Source organism: Oppia nitens, unplaced genomic scaffold (assembly GCF_028296485.1).
Source record: "Oppia nitens isolate AA-2021 unplaced genomic scaffold, nextdenovo-longstitch-racon4-pilon3 scaffold1_pilon_pilon_pilon, whole genome shotgun sequence".
Lineage (NCBI taxonomy): Eukaryota > Metazoa > Arthropoda > Arachnida > Sarcoptiformes > Oppiidae > Oppia > Oppia nitens.
The window spans coordinates 14885001-14904030 of record NW_026533199.1 but is presented as its reverse complement, the minus strand read 5'-3'; the positions used below and the strand labels follow the sequence as shown (position 1 = coordinate 14904030).

At 14.4% G+C, this 19030-nt stretch overlaps 1 protein-coding gene across 1 annotated transcript in view; it reads right to left on the bottom strand.

Moving 5' to 3' along the window:
• Positions 1-12412: 12412 nt before the first annotated feature.
• The window catches only part of LOC128951654 (uncharacterized), an 11569-nt gene continuing 4951 nt past the window's right edge, over positions 12413-19030 (bottom strand). Inside the window, exons 2-7 of the mRNA XM_054296901.1 lie at positions 16285-16515; positions 15624-15730; positions 14525-14637; positions 14064-14441; positions 13317-13465; positions 12413-12853 (exon numbers count right to left, since the gene is read on the bottom strand). Of these exons, the coding sequence (XP_054152876.1) occupies positions 12413-12853; positions 13317-13465; positions 14064-14441; positions 14525-14637; positions 15624-15730; positions 16285-16515 (1419 nt within the window). The remainder of the gene's footprint in view (positions 12854-13316; positions 13466-14063; positions 14442-14524; positions 14638-15623; positions 15731-16284; positions 16516-19030) is intronic.

Here is a 19030-nt window from a genome sequence, read left to right as displayed (position 1 = left end):
TCATGTTTAACACTAAAACTAACATATAATTAATATAAATTTAAAAAATAATAAAAACTATACAAACAAGTTTTTAATTTTTGTTTTAAATAATGTTTTTCATAACAATATCATTACAAACAATAAATCAAAAATAATTTTTTTTATATAATATTAATTCACTCGTAATGTATGACTAATCTAATTTTAATTAATTAAAATCATATGTTATTTAAAAATATTATATTTTAATTTACAGTTTTATTAAAATATAAATAATTATTTTTTTGAAGGCAAAATATAAAATTATACTAATAAATTTTAATATAAATCTAATTTAACTTTTTTTTAAAAAAATACTTGATAATAAAAATTTTTATATTTATTTATATACAAATGTTATAATTAGCAAATATTACTATTATATTGTACTGTATTTAATAATAATAATAATTTTATAATTGTTTTATAATACTAAATCATATAAAATCAAAATAATATATAAAATTACATTTATAATCTTCTATATAAATAAATTTAAAATATATAACTATAAATATGATTTGCTATTGATTAAGTTATTAAAAAAATAAAATAAAAATCGTGTAACTCATCCTTGCAAAGTTTAATAAATAAGTTTAAATCATTAGTTTAATTATTTTTATTTGACATAATAATTTGATAAAAAATTGTTTTTTTTAAAACATAATTATTATTATTATTCTTATTATTATCTAAAGTTACAGTTTAATATTATATAAAAATATTTTTAAATTTTAAGTAGAGTTAATAATTTTATCATAAAAAATTATCTTGATATTTATTAATAATATTGTCATATATATATTATTTACACAACTAAATAATAAATACTACAATTTAAATTTAAAATTAAATGTAATAATTTAGATATTACACATTTAATTAATTAATTAAATATATTTATATTATATTTATGTGAGAAAAATATCGAATAAATAATTAAAATTGTATTACTTTAGCAAAATTTATATATTATTTTTTTTACTATAACTGTAAAATTTACAAAATATTAATATTTAGTAATTATTATTTAAAAATATCGATTTCAATTAGAAGTAGTATATGTTTAAATTTTATTAATATTATTTTTTATATATATATTTCTATAATAATTATTTATAGTTTTAATAAATATGTTTTAATTTTCTTTAGTTGTAATTATTGTATTATTTAATTTAGATAAGTTGTTAAATTTTTATAAATAAAGAATATTTCAAATATAAAATATAGAGTTAGTTTTTTTTAATACATTATTAAAATTATATTTAGCAAAACATTTTGTGTATGAAATTTTTAGTCAAATTAATCAAATTTTTTTTATAGCAATTAAAAAAATTATATTAATGTGTAAAATAGCACATATCTTATTGTATTTAAAAAATGTATTTTAAAATAAATTTAAAAAAAAATAATTAATAATTACTATTAATGTATGATCAAATATCAATTATAATTTAATATTTTCTCTAAAAAATAGTATAATTAATAAATTTAATTTATAATAATCATTATTTTTAAAAAATAATTATTACAATTATTGTATATAATATTCAAGTAAATTGTAAAATAAATTACAATATTTATCAAAAATGTTTGTACAAAATATTTATTAACAAATATTTTAAAAATTATTGTATTTTTAATGTAAAATTTAATATAATTATAATAAATTATCTATATAACTAAATTATATTATAATCTAAATAAAATATAAAATTACATTTATAATTTTGTATATAAAAAAAATATAATATAAAACTTGTATAAATATGTATTTGCTATTTAATTAAGTTATTTAAAAATAAATAAATAAAAATACGCCCAGGCCATCCTAGCTATTTTTATATAATTAGTAATAAGTATTAATATTTGTTTATCAAATGTAATTAAAATTACAGTTACCAAATATATATATATATATTTGGTAATAATATTTATTTATCGTTAATATTTATCTAATTATAGCTTTTTAATGTATTTATAATAATATAATACTTTTTTTTAAAAAATACTTAATAATCATTAAACTGATTAAAATCATTAAAAACATATTATTGTTTAACACTGATTAATATAAAATTAATATAAATATTTAAATTAATAAATATTATTAAAAAATAAAAATTATTAAATAATGTAAATTTATAAATTATGTTTTAATATTATGTTTTTCAACAAACTGTAACTATTAATATATTATAACAAGAAATTTAAAAAAAAATGTTTTTATTTTATTATAAAATTATCAAATATTGACAATTATCATAATAGATTTTATTATGTTTCTATTATAATAATAATACTAGTAATTATTTTTATTTATAAAAATAGTAATTAATTAATTAATTAATATTATTATATTAATAAAATTAAAAAAAATGTTTACCCTTGTTTAGTATTGTATGTTCAAATGTCATCATCGGGTGGCCATTGATTGGCGCCTAATACTAGGTTTGACCATTTATGGAGAACATCAACCAATATATTGTGGTTTCACACATAAAATAATATTTCATAACAAATTCATACTGATGGTCAACACTCGGGGGACAATAAAAATAAAACGGGTTTCCCGTATACGGGTTGACTAATAATGGCCACACATTGATTGGTTGACTATTTTTTGTTTTTTTTGTTTGTTAATAATATAAACAATTATTATTCTCAATTTTAAATCATTTATCTCACTATTATATACAATTTATATATTGATATATAAAATGATTGTTTATTGAAATATTATTATTTTGTTTTATAGTTTCATAATTACTAATATTTAAACAAAAAATAATTTTAAACTTAATATCCAAAACTAAAGTTTTTAATATTTAATACAAATCTCTAATATTATTACTTTAATTACTAATTGTAATTTACATAAGACTAAAATTGAAATTTTGTAATTAAACTTTTATAAATATTTTTTTTTAAATAAATAAATATATATATATAAATTTAATATTTAAATTAGTAAATAGAAATATTATTATTATATTAATATTATAATTATTTAATAATATTAGTATAAATTTTTAAAGTTTAGTTTTTTTTTTAAGTTACTGTCTAGAAAATTATAAAAAAAATTTAAAGTTTTTTGTAAGAATATACAACTAAATTTTTATATTTTAAATTAATACATATTTAAGTTTTTTATGATTATAATAACAATTACAGTTTTGCTAAATAAAAAATAATTTCAAATTGTCATTTATTAGTATTATTATTAAAAATTAATTATATCATATATAATCAATAATAATAATATTATGTTTTCGTAAAAAAAAGTATAATATCAATTTTTAATATCAATTTTAAAATTATTTAAAAAAATCAATGAAAGTTATAGCTAATTTTAAAATAAATAAAAATTTATTAATACTTGTTTATAGAAAATTACTTATAGTTACAGTTACCAAAAAAATAAATAAATACATATACAATATCTATAATATATAAATATAAAACAGTATAATAATTGTTAATTAATTACAATAACTTAATATACATAAAACGATATATTTATTAGCTAAAATTTAAGACAATTTACTACAGTAATTAATATTTAATTAAAATTAGTTTCAAATATATCTATAGCTATAATTTTTACACTTTAAATAATATAAATATATATGTAAAAATATAAAATATTGTATAAAATGTTAATATTATTTAGTTATTTTTTGATGTAACAGATAATTTTATTATAGCTAATTATCATAAATTATAGTAAATAAACTTGGATAATTATTATAATAATATTAAAAATTAATTTTTTATTAGTTTAATTTTTTATTAAAAAATTCAGTTTAAAAAATTATTTTTATAAATAAAAATATTAATATATAAATCTAATATAAAAATTTTTCATTTGTAATGTTGCTATCAATTTGTTTATTTGATTTAATTTATAATTAATAAAAAAATATTTATTTTTTAGTAAAATTGTTAATAAGATATCATTTAATCAATTAATCAATGAATGCAAAAAAATTTTAAAGGATTTTATTTTTAAATGTATTTATTGTTTTAAATTGTTTAAAATATTGTATTATTTGTAAATTAAAATTAATTTTGAGAAATATATTAGTCTATTAGTTTTGCATGATTGTTTAAAACTTTATATTATATTATAACTTAAAAAAACAGTAAATCAAAAATTATTAAATATTTTTTATAAATTTAATTCTCTCATGGGTTGCTTCTAGTATAATTTTATCAAAATTATAAGTGATTTTAAAATATATAATTTTAATTTACAGTTTTATTAGAATATCAGTATATTTTTTTAACAATTATAGATTTAAATTTTACTATAATTTAATCTAACCAAAGTTTGTTTATTTTATTTTGTAAATAACTTATATTTTAATTTTAATAATATTAATAAATCAATTTTATTATAATTATTAATTACAATCAATGTAAAATCAAATGTCAATTTTAATATATAGTTTTATTTACAAAAATAGATTAACTGTAAATTTTCTAAAAATAATATAGCTAAATTTGGTTTTTAATATTTTATTTATTAGTAGTCAATTGTAAATAACTTTTTAACAAATTTATATTTTAAATACAAAAAAATGAAATATTTCTCTTTATTTTTTCTTCTCTATATTAAAAACTATTAAAAACTCGTTATTTATTAGTTTAATTTCATATTAAATATACAGTTTAATTAATTATTTTTATAAATAAAACGATTAATATATAAATCATAAATACTCTTATTTTATACAAATTTTTCATTTGTAATGTTGCTATCAATTTGTAATGCAATAAAATTATTTAAAATTACAATTATAATGAATACTGTAACTTATAATAATTATTAGAAATAAAACACATTAGTTTTGTAAATTAATTTATTAAAATTTATTAATAAATTTAACAATTATTATTATTATATTTTCTAAATATAGTTATTTATTTTTTTATTTTAGTTTATAAAAATATTTTATGATGCTATAATATAAATTTAATAACAAGCATATTAATATTTTTAATTTAAAAATCAAATGGCTGTTGGAAACTAAAGTTTTAATTAAACATTTTAATAATTTGATACTAAAATAAATTTATGTTAAAATTTACAGTATAATTACTGTGGAAAAATATGTTAATTTTTATAATAATCAATACAATTATAATATAAAAATACTTTTATATTTTTAACTAATTCAGTATTAATAAAATAATATAAATTCTTTAATTAAAAAAAATTATTTCAAAAAACAACAGAAATTATTTACTAATTTCTATATAAATACAAAATGTATTAATAATTGTTTATAAAATACTGTTTTCTTAAGACAATTGTAATTATATTATTTGTTTTAAGAAATAAATAATAATTTATTTTTAAAAATATTATACTAAAATTATATTAATCAATAATTTTAATATAATGTAATAAAGTTACAAGACTACAAAATTATTTTTTATTCATAAATATATCTTACACTAAATAATTAAAATTTAGAAATAATACAATTTGTCTTTTATAACTATAAAAAAATTACAGTTTAATAAAATAAACAAATTTTAATTGTCATTTATTATTATTTAAAAAAATATTATTAAAAAATTACTGAATTAATAATATTTGCTTAAATAATTAATATAATTAATATTAATAAACTAAAAAATTATATTTATATTATAACTAATTTAGTAATAATAATATAATATAAATCTTTTAATTTTAAAATTATTTTAATTAGCTCAGGCTATACTAGACTAATTTATAATTTTTGTTTTTAAAAAAATACTTATAGTTACAGTTACCAAAAAAATAAATTCTATAAAATCTATAATATATAAACCTAATACTGTATAATACTTTTAAATATAAGACATAAAAGTATTATTTTTCAAAATAAAATTTAAGACAATTTACTAATTAATTAATATTTTTAAAAAATTAGTTATAATAATTCGATTGCTTTATAAAATTTTAAAGGCTTTACTTATAAATACTATAAAAAAAAATATATATATATCTAATAATTAAATTATAGAATACAGAGTATTATCATTAGTATTATTAACTTATAAATACTCTTATATATTAAAATTTTTTATAGCTATCAATTTGTTTATTTGATTTAATTTATAATTAATAAAAAAAAATATTTATTTTTTAGTAAAATTGTTAATAAAATATCAGTTAATCAATTAATCAATTAATGCAAAAAAATTTAAAGGATTTTATTTTTAAATGTATTTATTGTTTTAAATTGTTTAAAATATTGTATTATTTGTAAATTAAAATTAATTTTGAGAAATATATTAGTCTATTAGTTTTGCATGATTGTTTAAAACTTTATATTATATTATAACTTAAAAACAGTAAATCAAATATTATAAAATATTTTTTAACAATTATAGTTTTAAATTTTACTATAATTTAATCTAACAAAGTTTGTTTATTTTATTATGTAAATAACTTATATTTTAATTTAAATAATAATAATAAATTTGCAATTAAACTTTTATAAATGCTTTTTTAAATATATTTAGTTAAAAATTTATTTCTATTATCATTTATTATTATTAATAGTTATAGTTATTAAAAATATACTAATAATATATCAATAGATCCATAATAATAATAATTTTTCATAAAATAATTGTTGTAAGAAATTAATTAATATTAATATTATCAAACAAACTTTTTCAATAATAATTAGTAATGTATTAATATTTGTATATAAAAATTTAATTTAAGTTACAGTTACCAAATACAGTATATATATATATATATATATATATATCTGTAAGGTTTAGACTTTAAATAATATATATGTAAAAACATATAGTATTTATATTACTATTTTAACTTTAATTATTTATTATTTTGTAAATAACTTAATAAAAATTATTGATATTGATATTGATATTGATATTGATATTGATATTGATATTGATATTGATATTGATATTGATATTGATATTGATATTGATATTGATATTGATATTGATATTGATATTGATATTGATATTGATATTGATATTGATATTGATATTGATATTGATATTGATATTGATATTGATATTGATATTGATATTGATATTGATATTGATATTGATATTGATATTGATATTGATATTGATATTGATATTGATATTGATATTGATATTGATATTGATATTGATATTGATATTGATATTGATATTGATATTGATATTGATATTGATATTGATATTGATATTGATATTGATATTGATATTGATATTGATATTGATATTGATATTGATATTGATATTGATATTGATATTGATATTGATATTGATATTGATATTGATATTGATATTGATATTGATATTGATATTGATATATTTTAAATTAGAAAAAACATGACCTTCCGCTTCCTAGATTATTAACAAAATATTTTATTGATTTGTTATTAATTTAATTTTATGTAAAAATTTTTTCAGTTTAATTACGATTGGAAAATATTTAAAAGTATTGTATTTTTAATGTTATATTTAAAATAAATATTTTATATTATGTATATAACTAAATCATATTAAATTTAAATAAAATATAAAATTACATTTTTAATTTTTTATATAAAAAAATATAATATATATCTTTTAATATGTATGTGCTATTGAATTAAGTTATTTAAAAAAAACAAATTTACTGGATGTGATTTGCTAATTTAATATAATTAGTAAAATATTAATATTTGTTTATTAAAATTAATTAAAGTTACAGTTACCAAATATATAATTATGTATCTTATTATAGCTTTTAAATATATTTAAATAATATATTACTTTTAAATACTTTACTTAATAATTAAACTGATTAAAATCATATCATGTTTAACACTAAAACTAATATATAATTAATATAAATTTAAAAAATTAATTAAAACTATTCAATAAATTCTAAAATAATGTAAATTTTTATTTTTGTTTTAATTAATTTTTTTCAGGAAATTATTTAAAACTTTATATTTTATAACATTACAACAGTAAATAAATTTTTTTTAATATGAATTTAATATTAATTAATTATAATCGCTTATTGTATACATTTATTATGAAAATACTGTAACTTATAATAAATATAATTTGAATTTTATTTATTATTAGTCATTATTTGTTATTATTAAAAATAAATTCTAGATTTTCTAAGTAAACTGTATTTTTTTTTATATATTTATATATATTAAGTATAATATTTTAAAATTACAAATCATTTTAATTAATTAAAAGTAAATTAGTTAAGCGGCATAAGCGGATTAATTTTTAAAAAAAATTATTTTTCTTTTACTTTTGTAATTTAATAAAATATAAAGTTTTAAATAATTATAATACTAAAGTTAAATTTTAAATAAAAAAAATTATTTTAATGAATCTAAATTATTATTATAACTTTTTATTGATTAAATTTTAATTTAAAATTTACAGTTTAATTTCAGGAAGATTATGTTAATTTTATACTAATTATAATCAACTTTAACTTTTTATAAATTATAATTACGATAGTAAATTAAAAATTTACTATTTTAATTAAAAAGTATTGTTATAAAATTTTATATAAAACTATTAATAATACATTCATTAAAAGATTTATATATTTTTCTATAATGATTTTATATTGAAAATAATTGATAAACTAACACAAAAAAATTTTTATAAATAGTATACTAAAATTAATTTTTATATAATTTTAATTGATAATTATTATAACTATAAAATTGTTTGTATTGAATTTACATTCATTAAATTAAATAAATAAAATGCATTATAATAAAATTAGTTTTTTTTAACATGTATACATTATAAAAATTATATTATATGATTAATAAATATATTAATTAATTAATAAAATTTTTAATTTAGATAATAATATTTTTTAAATATTAATTTGTAAAACCAATAAAAATTTATGTTTTTATATTATACCTTAATTTGATAATCAAAAATTATCATTAAATTTATAATATGTAATTTTAGACTATATGTTAGTATAATAGTATTTGTTTTTAAAAAATATATTTTCCTATTAGGTTTTCGGTAACATTATAAAAAACTATTTAAATTATATTATTAATACAGAATTATTTTTATTATATAAATTAAATAATAAAATATTTACACTAAAAAGTTTTATATTATGTAAATATATTTAAAAATATAATAAGATAAATAAATATTTGGTAACTGTAACTATAATTACATTTAATAAACAAATATTAATACTTTACTAATTATATTAAATTAAATTGGATGACCGAGGGGTATTTTTAATTTTTTTTTAAATAACTTAATTAAATAGCAAAACTTATTAAAAGTTATTATACATAATATTTTTTTATACAAAATAAGTTATATTATAAAAAAAAAGTTTATATTATAAATTTAAATTCAATATGATTTAGTTATACATAATTTATTATATTAATTTATTGACATTATATTAATAATATAATACACTAAATAACTAATGCATTAATTAATTGCAATAATAGTGTTCAATCAAATTCAAAAATATTTTTTTATAATAAATTTAATCATCACAAATTTAATATTTTAAAAATTAAAATGATATGTTATTTAAAAATATTATATTTTAATTAACAGTTTAATACTAAAAAACTATTATTTTTTTTAAAGCAAAATGTATTTTTATATTTATTAATATAATTTTGAGTAACATTTTGCGTTCAAAAAAATAAATTATAATACTGTAAACTGTAAATTAATATATAATATTTTTTGAAATCATATATCATTTTAATTAATTAAATTAAAATTAGATAGGTATAGTATTAGTAACATAAAAATAATATTTTTGATTTACTATTGTAATGATATATAAAATATAAAGTTTTAAATAATTTTCTGAAAAATATTATTTAAAACTAAAATTAAAAAGTTACATTATTTTAGAATTTATTGAATAGTTTTTATTAATTTTTTTAAAAGAAAATTTATATTAATTATATTTTAATTAGTGTTAAACATTGATGTGTTATCAATGATTTTAATCAGTTTAATGATTAATTAAATGTTTTAAAAGTATTATATTATGTAAATATATATTAAAAATCTATAATAAAATAAATATTAACAATAAATAAATATATATTTGGTAACTGTAACTTTAATTACATTTAATAAAAAAAATATTAATACTTAACTAATTAAATTAAATTAGCTAGAACATTTCATAGGAATTTTTATTATGTTAATTGATTTAACTTACAATTAATAAAAAAAATTTATATTTGTCTAGATATTTGTATTGTCTAAAAATAATATACTTATTTGTATAAATTTATTAAAATATACAGAATATTATATTTTTTGTGACAATAAAAGATATCTAATAATGTAATTATAATTATATAATAATTAACTTTATTTATATATAATAATTATTTTTTTTTAAATATAACTAAAATTTTCTAAATGTATATAATAATAATAATAAATATTAAAAAATGTTCATTTTATCAAAATAAAATGTAGAAATCAAATATGTGTAAATTTTGTTTATTATATGTATTAAATAATAATATACAGTTTTTTTTTTAAAATATTTAAACTGTAATATTTATAGTTAATTTTTTATATAAATAATTACAAACATATGTATAATATATTTAGCATTTAACGTATAGCGTCTAAAATTTTTAGTCAAATTAGTGAAAAACAATTTAAGTAAATTAAATTAAATTAAATAATTTATTATAATTTTAAAGTGTAAAATATCATATATTTTATTAGGATAATATATTTTTGTTTATATATATATATATATATATTAAATAGACTATTAATTTAATACAATAATAATAATTTTTTTTTAAATCTATTAATTTAATAAAATTAATTTCAATAATTTTTTTTCTTAAAATCTAATATTTCTTTTCTCAACATTTATATATTAATTAAATATGCATTTATTTATTGCTAATTATTACAGATTTTAACAAATATTATTTTATATAAAAAATTAAATAAATAAAATAGTTAATTACTAAAATAAATAATTAATTATATAAATGTCTATAAAAAATGTTTACCATTTTATTGTCGTATACAATGCTATCTCCGGTGACCATTGATTGACATAAATATTAGTTGTCACTGAAAAAACGGGTTTCCCGTAAAGATTTCACTAAATAAATTGTTTTTAACTATATTTTTAAACAATTATTATAAGTTTAAAAAAATAAACAATTTTCACATTTTATATATAGACTTATTTATATTGATAATTGGAAAATAATTTCTATATTAAATAATATATTTATTTTGTTTTAGTTTAATACAATTATAAAATTTAATAATATAATACTCATGTTTAATAAAAAAAATATAATTTTTTAAAACTTTAATATACTATATACTACAGTATTATAATATAATATATATTAATAACTAATAATTTTATATACTATTTTTGTTTAACTAAAAATAGTAGCATGTTTATTAAATTATTTAAAAAAATACAATAATTTGTTAAAGTTTACTAATATAATTTAATAATTTATTTAAAAGAAAATTTATAAATTATACACAATTGATCACAAATATATATATATAGACAGCAGTTAATAGTTGTAGTCAATACAAAAATAAAAAATAATTTTTAAAAAATATAAATTATTTTTTTTTTAAATTTTTGTTAAATTTTTTTTTGTATTAATGACTACAACAATCAACTGCTGTCTATAGCTTATAATTGTATTAAACTATTAATTAATTAATTAATTAATTAAAATTACTAAAAATATAAACAAACTGTATATAAGCTTAGTCTATAGTTAATATATATTACTCAATTTTTTTTATCATTAATTTTTTAAGTTTATTATTTTGGTTTTTAACATTTTTTATTTCACCCCACTGTCTATACTGTATATTAGTATTTAATTTTGTCTTAACATTTACTTATTAACTCGATAAACAAATAAGATAAAAAAATTAATTTTAATTAATCATAATATTAAAAATACTAAATATTTTAGTTAAGTTTTATTTATTTTATATTTAATATAATATTATAGCTATTATTAATTTTTTTTATTTTAAAAATAATTTAAGAAATTTTGTTTAATTATAAAAATTTTAGTCTAATTGTTTCAACAACAAAAAAAATTACTTAAATAATTATAATATATTATAATTAACAAAAAAAAACTAAATATTAACTGATATTAGTTTTTATGTAAAATATTTTTTTTAATGATTTAGAAATTTAAAATTTTTTTTCAAAGAAATTAAATATTAAATTAAATATTAGTTTCTTTTACGAAAAAAAAACAAAATAATTTTATTTTCATTTAAAAAAAATAAAACACAATTTACAACAACAAAAATATCATCAATTATTTAATTAAAAAAAATTAATGAATTTTTTAGTTTATCTACGATAATCAGTATACGGTTGGTTAGGATTGTTTAAATTATTATTATTATTATTATTATTATCCAATGAATAATCAATTTCGATAGTCTTAATTGGTTTCTGTTTTTTCAACGATTGTGTCGAATAGGTTGATAGGGGGGGTCCGGGCAGTCCAGGTCCGGGAGGTGCCGGTGATCTATGATAGGGTAGTGTCGAGTATGACCGATGATGATCGGGTATATAGCTATCGTTATGATAGCCAATGTCACCGCCACCTGTATTAGCCGGTGACCGCAAATCACCGTATGATTTATGATGAGATCGGATCGGATTAGACTTTAGGGTCGTATCGTTGATCGACATACGCGACCCCCCGTACCGGGAGTTGGCTGTAGTCCAGTCAGCCCTATAGGGGTCGTACTCGTCGACCGTTTGGTCCGGTTCTTGTTCTTCAATCTAATTGTATATTTATTTTTAAAAAATATATAATATAAAATAAAATTATTAATTTATTAATTAAATTTTTGTTGATTTTTTACTATTTATAATTTTAATTTTTAATAATTAATAAAAAAAATTTTGATAAAAAAACTTTTTTTAATAATATTTTTAAGTAACTTTTTTAAAATAATATTTTTAAGAAACATTTTTTAATATAATATTTTTAAGTAACTATATTTTAAATAATATTTTTATGTATTTACTTTTTATATAATATTTTAAATAAATATTTTTTATAAATATTTTTATATTATTATTGTATACTTTATATTATTGTATACTTTATACTATTAATATTATAAATAGATTTTTTTATTTACTAATTTATTTATTTAATAGAGAAATTAATATTAAAAAAAATTATTAATTATAAAATTTAAAAATATAATTATTTTTATTAATTATTTTGTTTTCAAACCTCAGTTTTGATGCACCGGCAGGTCAGGGATGAACACATAAACATATTAACCAATAACATCAATAACAATAGTATGGCTAATATTATACATAGTGTTATAAGCCATGGGAACCGCCATTCAGTACATTCCGATAGGTTTTCCAGTGTTACTGTAATTATTTTAATTAATTAATTAATTTAAAAATAATTAATTTAAAAATAATTAATTAATTAATTTAAAAATAATTAATTTAAAAATAATTAATTAATTAATTAATTGGGTTAAGTGGAAACTATATATAATTAATATATTTAAATTATTATTATATAGAAATTATTAATATAATTTAGTTACAGTTTTTTTATATTAAAATTAATTAATATTTAGTTAGTTTAGTGATTAAAAAGTAATGTTACTTAAATGTATTATTTTTTTAAAAAAATTAATAGTATTTTATTTTATTAAAAAATGTAATTTTGAAAAAAATCATTTAAATATTTTGTTAATAATTTTTTTAATTATCACTAATTATCTAAATTTTATTAAAATTAATAATTTTTTTAAATATTTGTAAACTTGAATTATTAAATAGTATTTGTATACAAAAAATATATATATTAAACTTAAAGTTTAATTTATAAAAATTAGTAAATATATTGAATCTATAATATTTATAATCAATATATTTATTTAATTTAATAGATAATAAATTATTATAAAAAAAATTAATAATAAAATTAAATTATTTTTTAAAAATTTATAATTACATGACTCGTCTGATGGTTCAAAAACATAGACCGATGTCGACGCCGATAGCTGTGAATAGCCGTCTAAAGCCAGATCACGGCCACCCTTATGGCCTGAACCGGCACTACTACTACTATCGCATACCGGTTCCTGACAACCGCCCCGACATAGGACAGCGTCGCACTGTATATTCAATTTGTTTCCGTCGGGAAATTTGAACATTTCGTAGATTACCGATTCGGCCGAATCGGTCGAATTGTAGACAAACGGTGACATCAGGTCATCATTCACGGGACACCCGAACCGGTCGACCAGTTCAACCTGTCCTGACTTTTCGGCAATGTTTGTATAGTCATCCGAAAATGCAAAACAACTTTTCAAACGTAGAGATGTTATGCCTTAAAACAAATAAAAATTTATAATTTAATTATTTTTTTGTTTGATTTAAAAAAAATAAATTTTTGTTTGTTTGTTAACTAACTATCGTATGGAGTCAACTGTGCTCTCAATATATATGAGTTCCCATGTATTACACGTCCCGATCGTTGGCCATTAGTGTCGGTTAACTTTAGTGTTACTTTATATGTACCGCCACTTGAAATATAATAATTAATTAAATAATTAATTAATTTATGATTATTATAATTATTTAATGATTATTATACAAACTGTATAATTGTATTTATATTATTATTTTTAATAGATATAAAACTTAAAAAATTTATTTTTTAGTTATTATAAATAAAGATAATTATTTTTGGTTTTTATATGTTTAATTTTCTAATAAAAATAATTAAAAAATATTAATATATTTTTTAAAATTTAGTATCGGTCATACTATGTAAACAATTAAAATTAATTAATTAATAGTAATAATAATATATAATTAAAACTAATATTATTATAACTCTCTATGTATTTTTTTAATTAAAAATTTTTTTAGCTAATTAAAACAATTAACAAATTTAACTAATTTACTGATAATCTATTATGAGTCTATTAAAATATAAAACATAATTTTATTTTATTTTTTTTCTAAAAATACAATTATTATTATTACACTTTTTATATTTTAGCTTATATATGTAAATATGATTATTTGGATTTTATGTTTATAATTTTCTAATAAAAATAATTGAAAATATTAATATTTTTAAAAATAGTAATTTAGTATCGGTCATAATTTTTTTTTTAAAAATGTTGGTAATAATATTTCAATTTTCAAAAAATAATAAATTTAATTTTTTTTTTTAAATATCTAAACAAACTGTCTAATAATAATTTAGTATTTTTTGTAAAAATAATATTAAAACTCAAATTAATTATATTAGTATATATAACGCATTTGTATTTTTTAAATAAAAAAATAAATAAATTTCATATTAATAACCTATAAATTATTCATAAACTGTTGAATTAAATTATATTATTAATATTATTTAATATATAAACATGTGTATTAAAAAAATATTTAGAAAAATCAATTTCGACTTAATATATATAATTTAATTTATTTTTTTTTGATAAAAAAATAAATACAATTTATCGTTAATATTATTAAAAATAAAAATAATAATTACCGGACATTTTTATAAGCCGACTGTCCACAGGTTAGTATATAATTTTTATCGTCCGACAGTTCCAGTGATTTATGTGGTCTAACATTCAAATAGACAGCCCTTTCGCCCTAATTATTATTATGTATAACACAAAAAAAACACAAATAAATTTTTAAGTAAATCAAAAAATAAAATAATTTTTGTTTAAAACATAAATACATTAAAATATTAGTACAGTATTTCAATACATTATTATTATTATTACTAAAATTTATTTTCAAAAAAACAAAAACAAAATATAGTTAAATATTATAATTATAATTATTATTAATAATAATATCAAGTTTACAATAAGTATTAATTTTTTTTTCATACAAAATGTATTTTTTGGGTTTAATATTTGCTTTTTTTTATATCATATCTATATTGAAAAATGTAATTAAAATTATGAAAAAAATATATAAACTTATATAAAAAAAAATTTTCTATAAATACAGTGATATATCAATATATATTTGTATATAAAATACTATTAATAAAAAAAATTATACAAAAAAAAATTATTAAAACAATTTAAAGGAAATACTTTTAATAGTTTAACTATAATTTTTTTAAACATAAAATTTAATTAATTAAATTAATTTATTATATTATCAAAAAAAAAAATGTCTAAAACATTTACCTTATATTTTTGGACACCGCAATAGATTTCATCGTTTTCATTGGCCAATAGACTAACTTTCAGTGTAGTATTTAGGCTACCCTGGCCATCCACTAGACACGGGTGCTGGCGATGCTCGTGGGTATGGACTACACCCCAAAACGGCTGTTGGGTTACAACATTGATATACATTAGGCCGCGATCGCACCGGGCGGTCACCGACGGACTAAAATCGTCGCCCAATTGACAACACTTTAATCAACAAAAAAAATAAAAAAAATATCAACAAATAAATAATTAAAAATATATCAATAAATAGATAATCTAAATATATATCAATAAATAGATAATCAAAATATATATCAATAGATAAATAAAAAATATATCAATAAATAGATAAATAAAAATATATCAATAAATAGATAATCAAAATTTAAAAAAAAATAAAATTAATTTTATTACATAATTAATTAATTAATTACACTATTAAAAAATTTATTATAACTATATTACTAAAAATTAATTTTAGTGTAATTATTAGTATATTTTAATTTAATTATTTTATTTGTTTATAATATTTATTTAGCTATTTATTTAATTTTTTGTTTATATGTAATATTTTTTTAAAAAAAACTACTGTAACTAATATTTATATTAATTAATATAAATTAATTTTTAATATTTGGTTTTATTATTAGTCTTGTTTTTGTATTATTATTTTTTTAAATTTAGTTAAATATTTTTAGCTACAAAATTTTGATTGTAACTATTTTTTTATACAATTAATTTAGTATAATAAATATAATTTTTTTTAAATATTATTTAATATGGTATATCAATATATGTTTTTTAAAAAAAAATAATATCAAAATTATTTGCTATGTATATATATAAAAGGGTTATTCATTAATCTCGCGCATGGGGTTTTTGCTATAACTCTTAAGCGGAGTGAGATATATTAATTTTGTAAAAAGTGTATTAAAATATGATTTACGCGTAATATTATAAAATATAAAATTTTTAATTTTGATAACGTGATCATATTTATGCTGGGCTGTTTGTAAACCACTATGTCACAACCTAACCTATAAATGATAGAATAAAATTTCAATAGCAATTTTTTAAAGCCTGACTTGGAAATTATGGGAAGAAAATTTTTTTTAAATTGGTCGAAAAATAAATTTTTTATGGCTTTTCAAACTTGTGAAAAAACACATTATATAAAATAGTCAAAAATAAAATGACGTTATTTATAAATAGTATACACTTATAAGATAAAGATTTTAATACTATTACATATTTGAAAAACTAAATTTTTTTATGTCTAATATTTTTTTAGATAATTAAATTTAAAATTAAATTACATTATCAAATTATAATGCTATGTTTTTATTGTAATATTAATATCTAAAAAAATATTTGACATAAAAAAATTTAGTTTTTAGAATAAGTAATAGTATTAAAATCTTTATCTTATAAGTGTATACTATCCATAAATAACGTCATTTTATTTTTGACTATTTTATATAATGTGTTTCTTCATAAGTTTGAAAAGCCATAAAAAATTTATTTTTCGACCAATTTAAAAAAAATTTTCTTCCAATAATTTTCCAAGTCAGGCTCTACAAAATTGCTATTGAAATTTTATTCTATCATTTATAGGTTAGGTTGTGACATAGTGGTTTACAAACAGCCCAGCATAAATATGATCACGTTATCAAAATTAAAAATTTTATATTTTATAATATTACGCGTAAATCATATTTTAATACACTTTTTACAAAATTAATATATCTCACTCCGTTTAAGAGTTATAGCAAAAACCCCATGCGCGAGATTAATGAATAACCCTTTTATATATACAGTACAGTATATATATATTAAGTTATTTTAATGCTATGTGTTTATACAGTGTATATATATATATATATACAGTATATACTGTATTATCCATATATGGTTGGCTATAAGTTTTTATTTTATCAAAAAACAAATTGATGTCAAGTAAACGATTTATTAAATTAAAGTGTAAAAATTTTTAAATAATTTGTTACATTAAATATATATATATATATATTAAAGTCAATGTAATTAAGTATGTTTTTTTTAAAAAAAAAATTTTGTGTGTTAATTATAATTTTATAATAAAAATATAATTATTATATACTATAATACTATTACTATTTTTGATGATTGTTTATGATCTTGAACTTAATAGGCGTCAAAAATTAAAATTTTAGTTTTAAAAATATATACATTTTTTGAAATTGTAATAAATTTTATGTAATTAAAATATTTAACAAATTTTTATTATTATTAGTAGTAGTAAATTTTATGTTTGAATTAAAATTATTTACTGTTATTTTAAATAAAAAAAATTATTATAAATATTACTAATTTATTAGACATTGAAACTGTATATTTAGATTTAAATTAATAGTTTAAATTAGATTTTTATAAATAAATCTATAAAATAGTTAATACAATACTCAATTCATATTAAAAAAATAATGATTTTTTACAATTAATTTATGTTTAAAAATTTTTTTAGCATTTGTATAATTGATATATATTAATATGTAATTACTTTTGTAGATTAAAACAATATATTTTATTTTATATATTATTTATGTATTATTATTAGTAGTAGTAAATTGGTTAACATGTATTAATAATTGTAATTAAAAATATATCAAATTATTATATATAGATTATTTTATTTTTTTTGAATCAAATTAGTTTTATTTATACATGCTAGATTATTAAA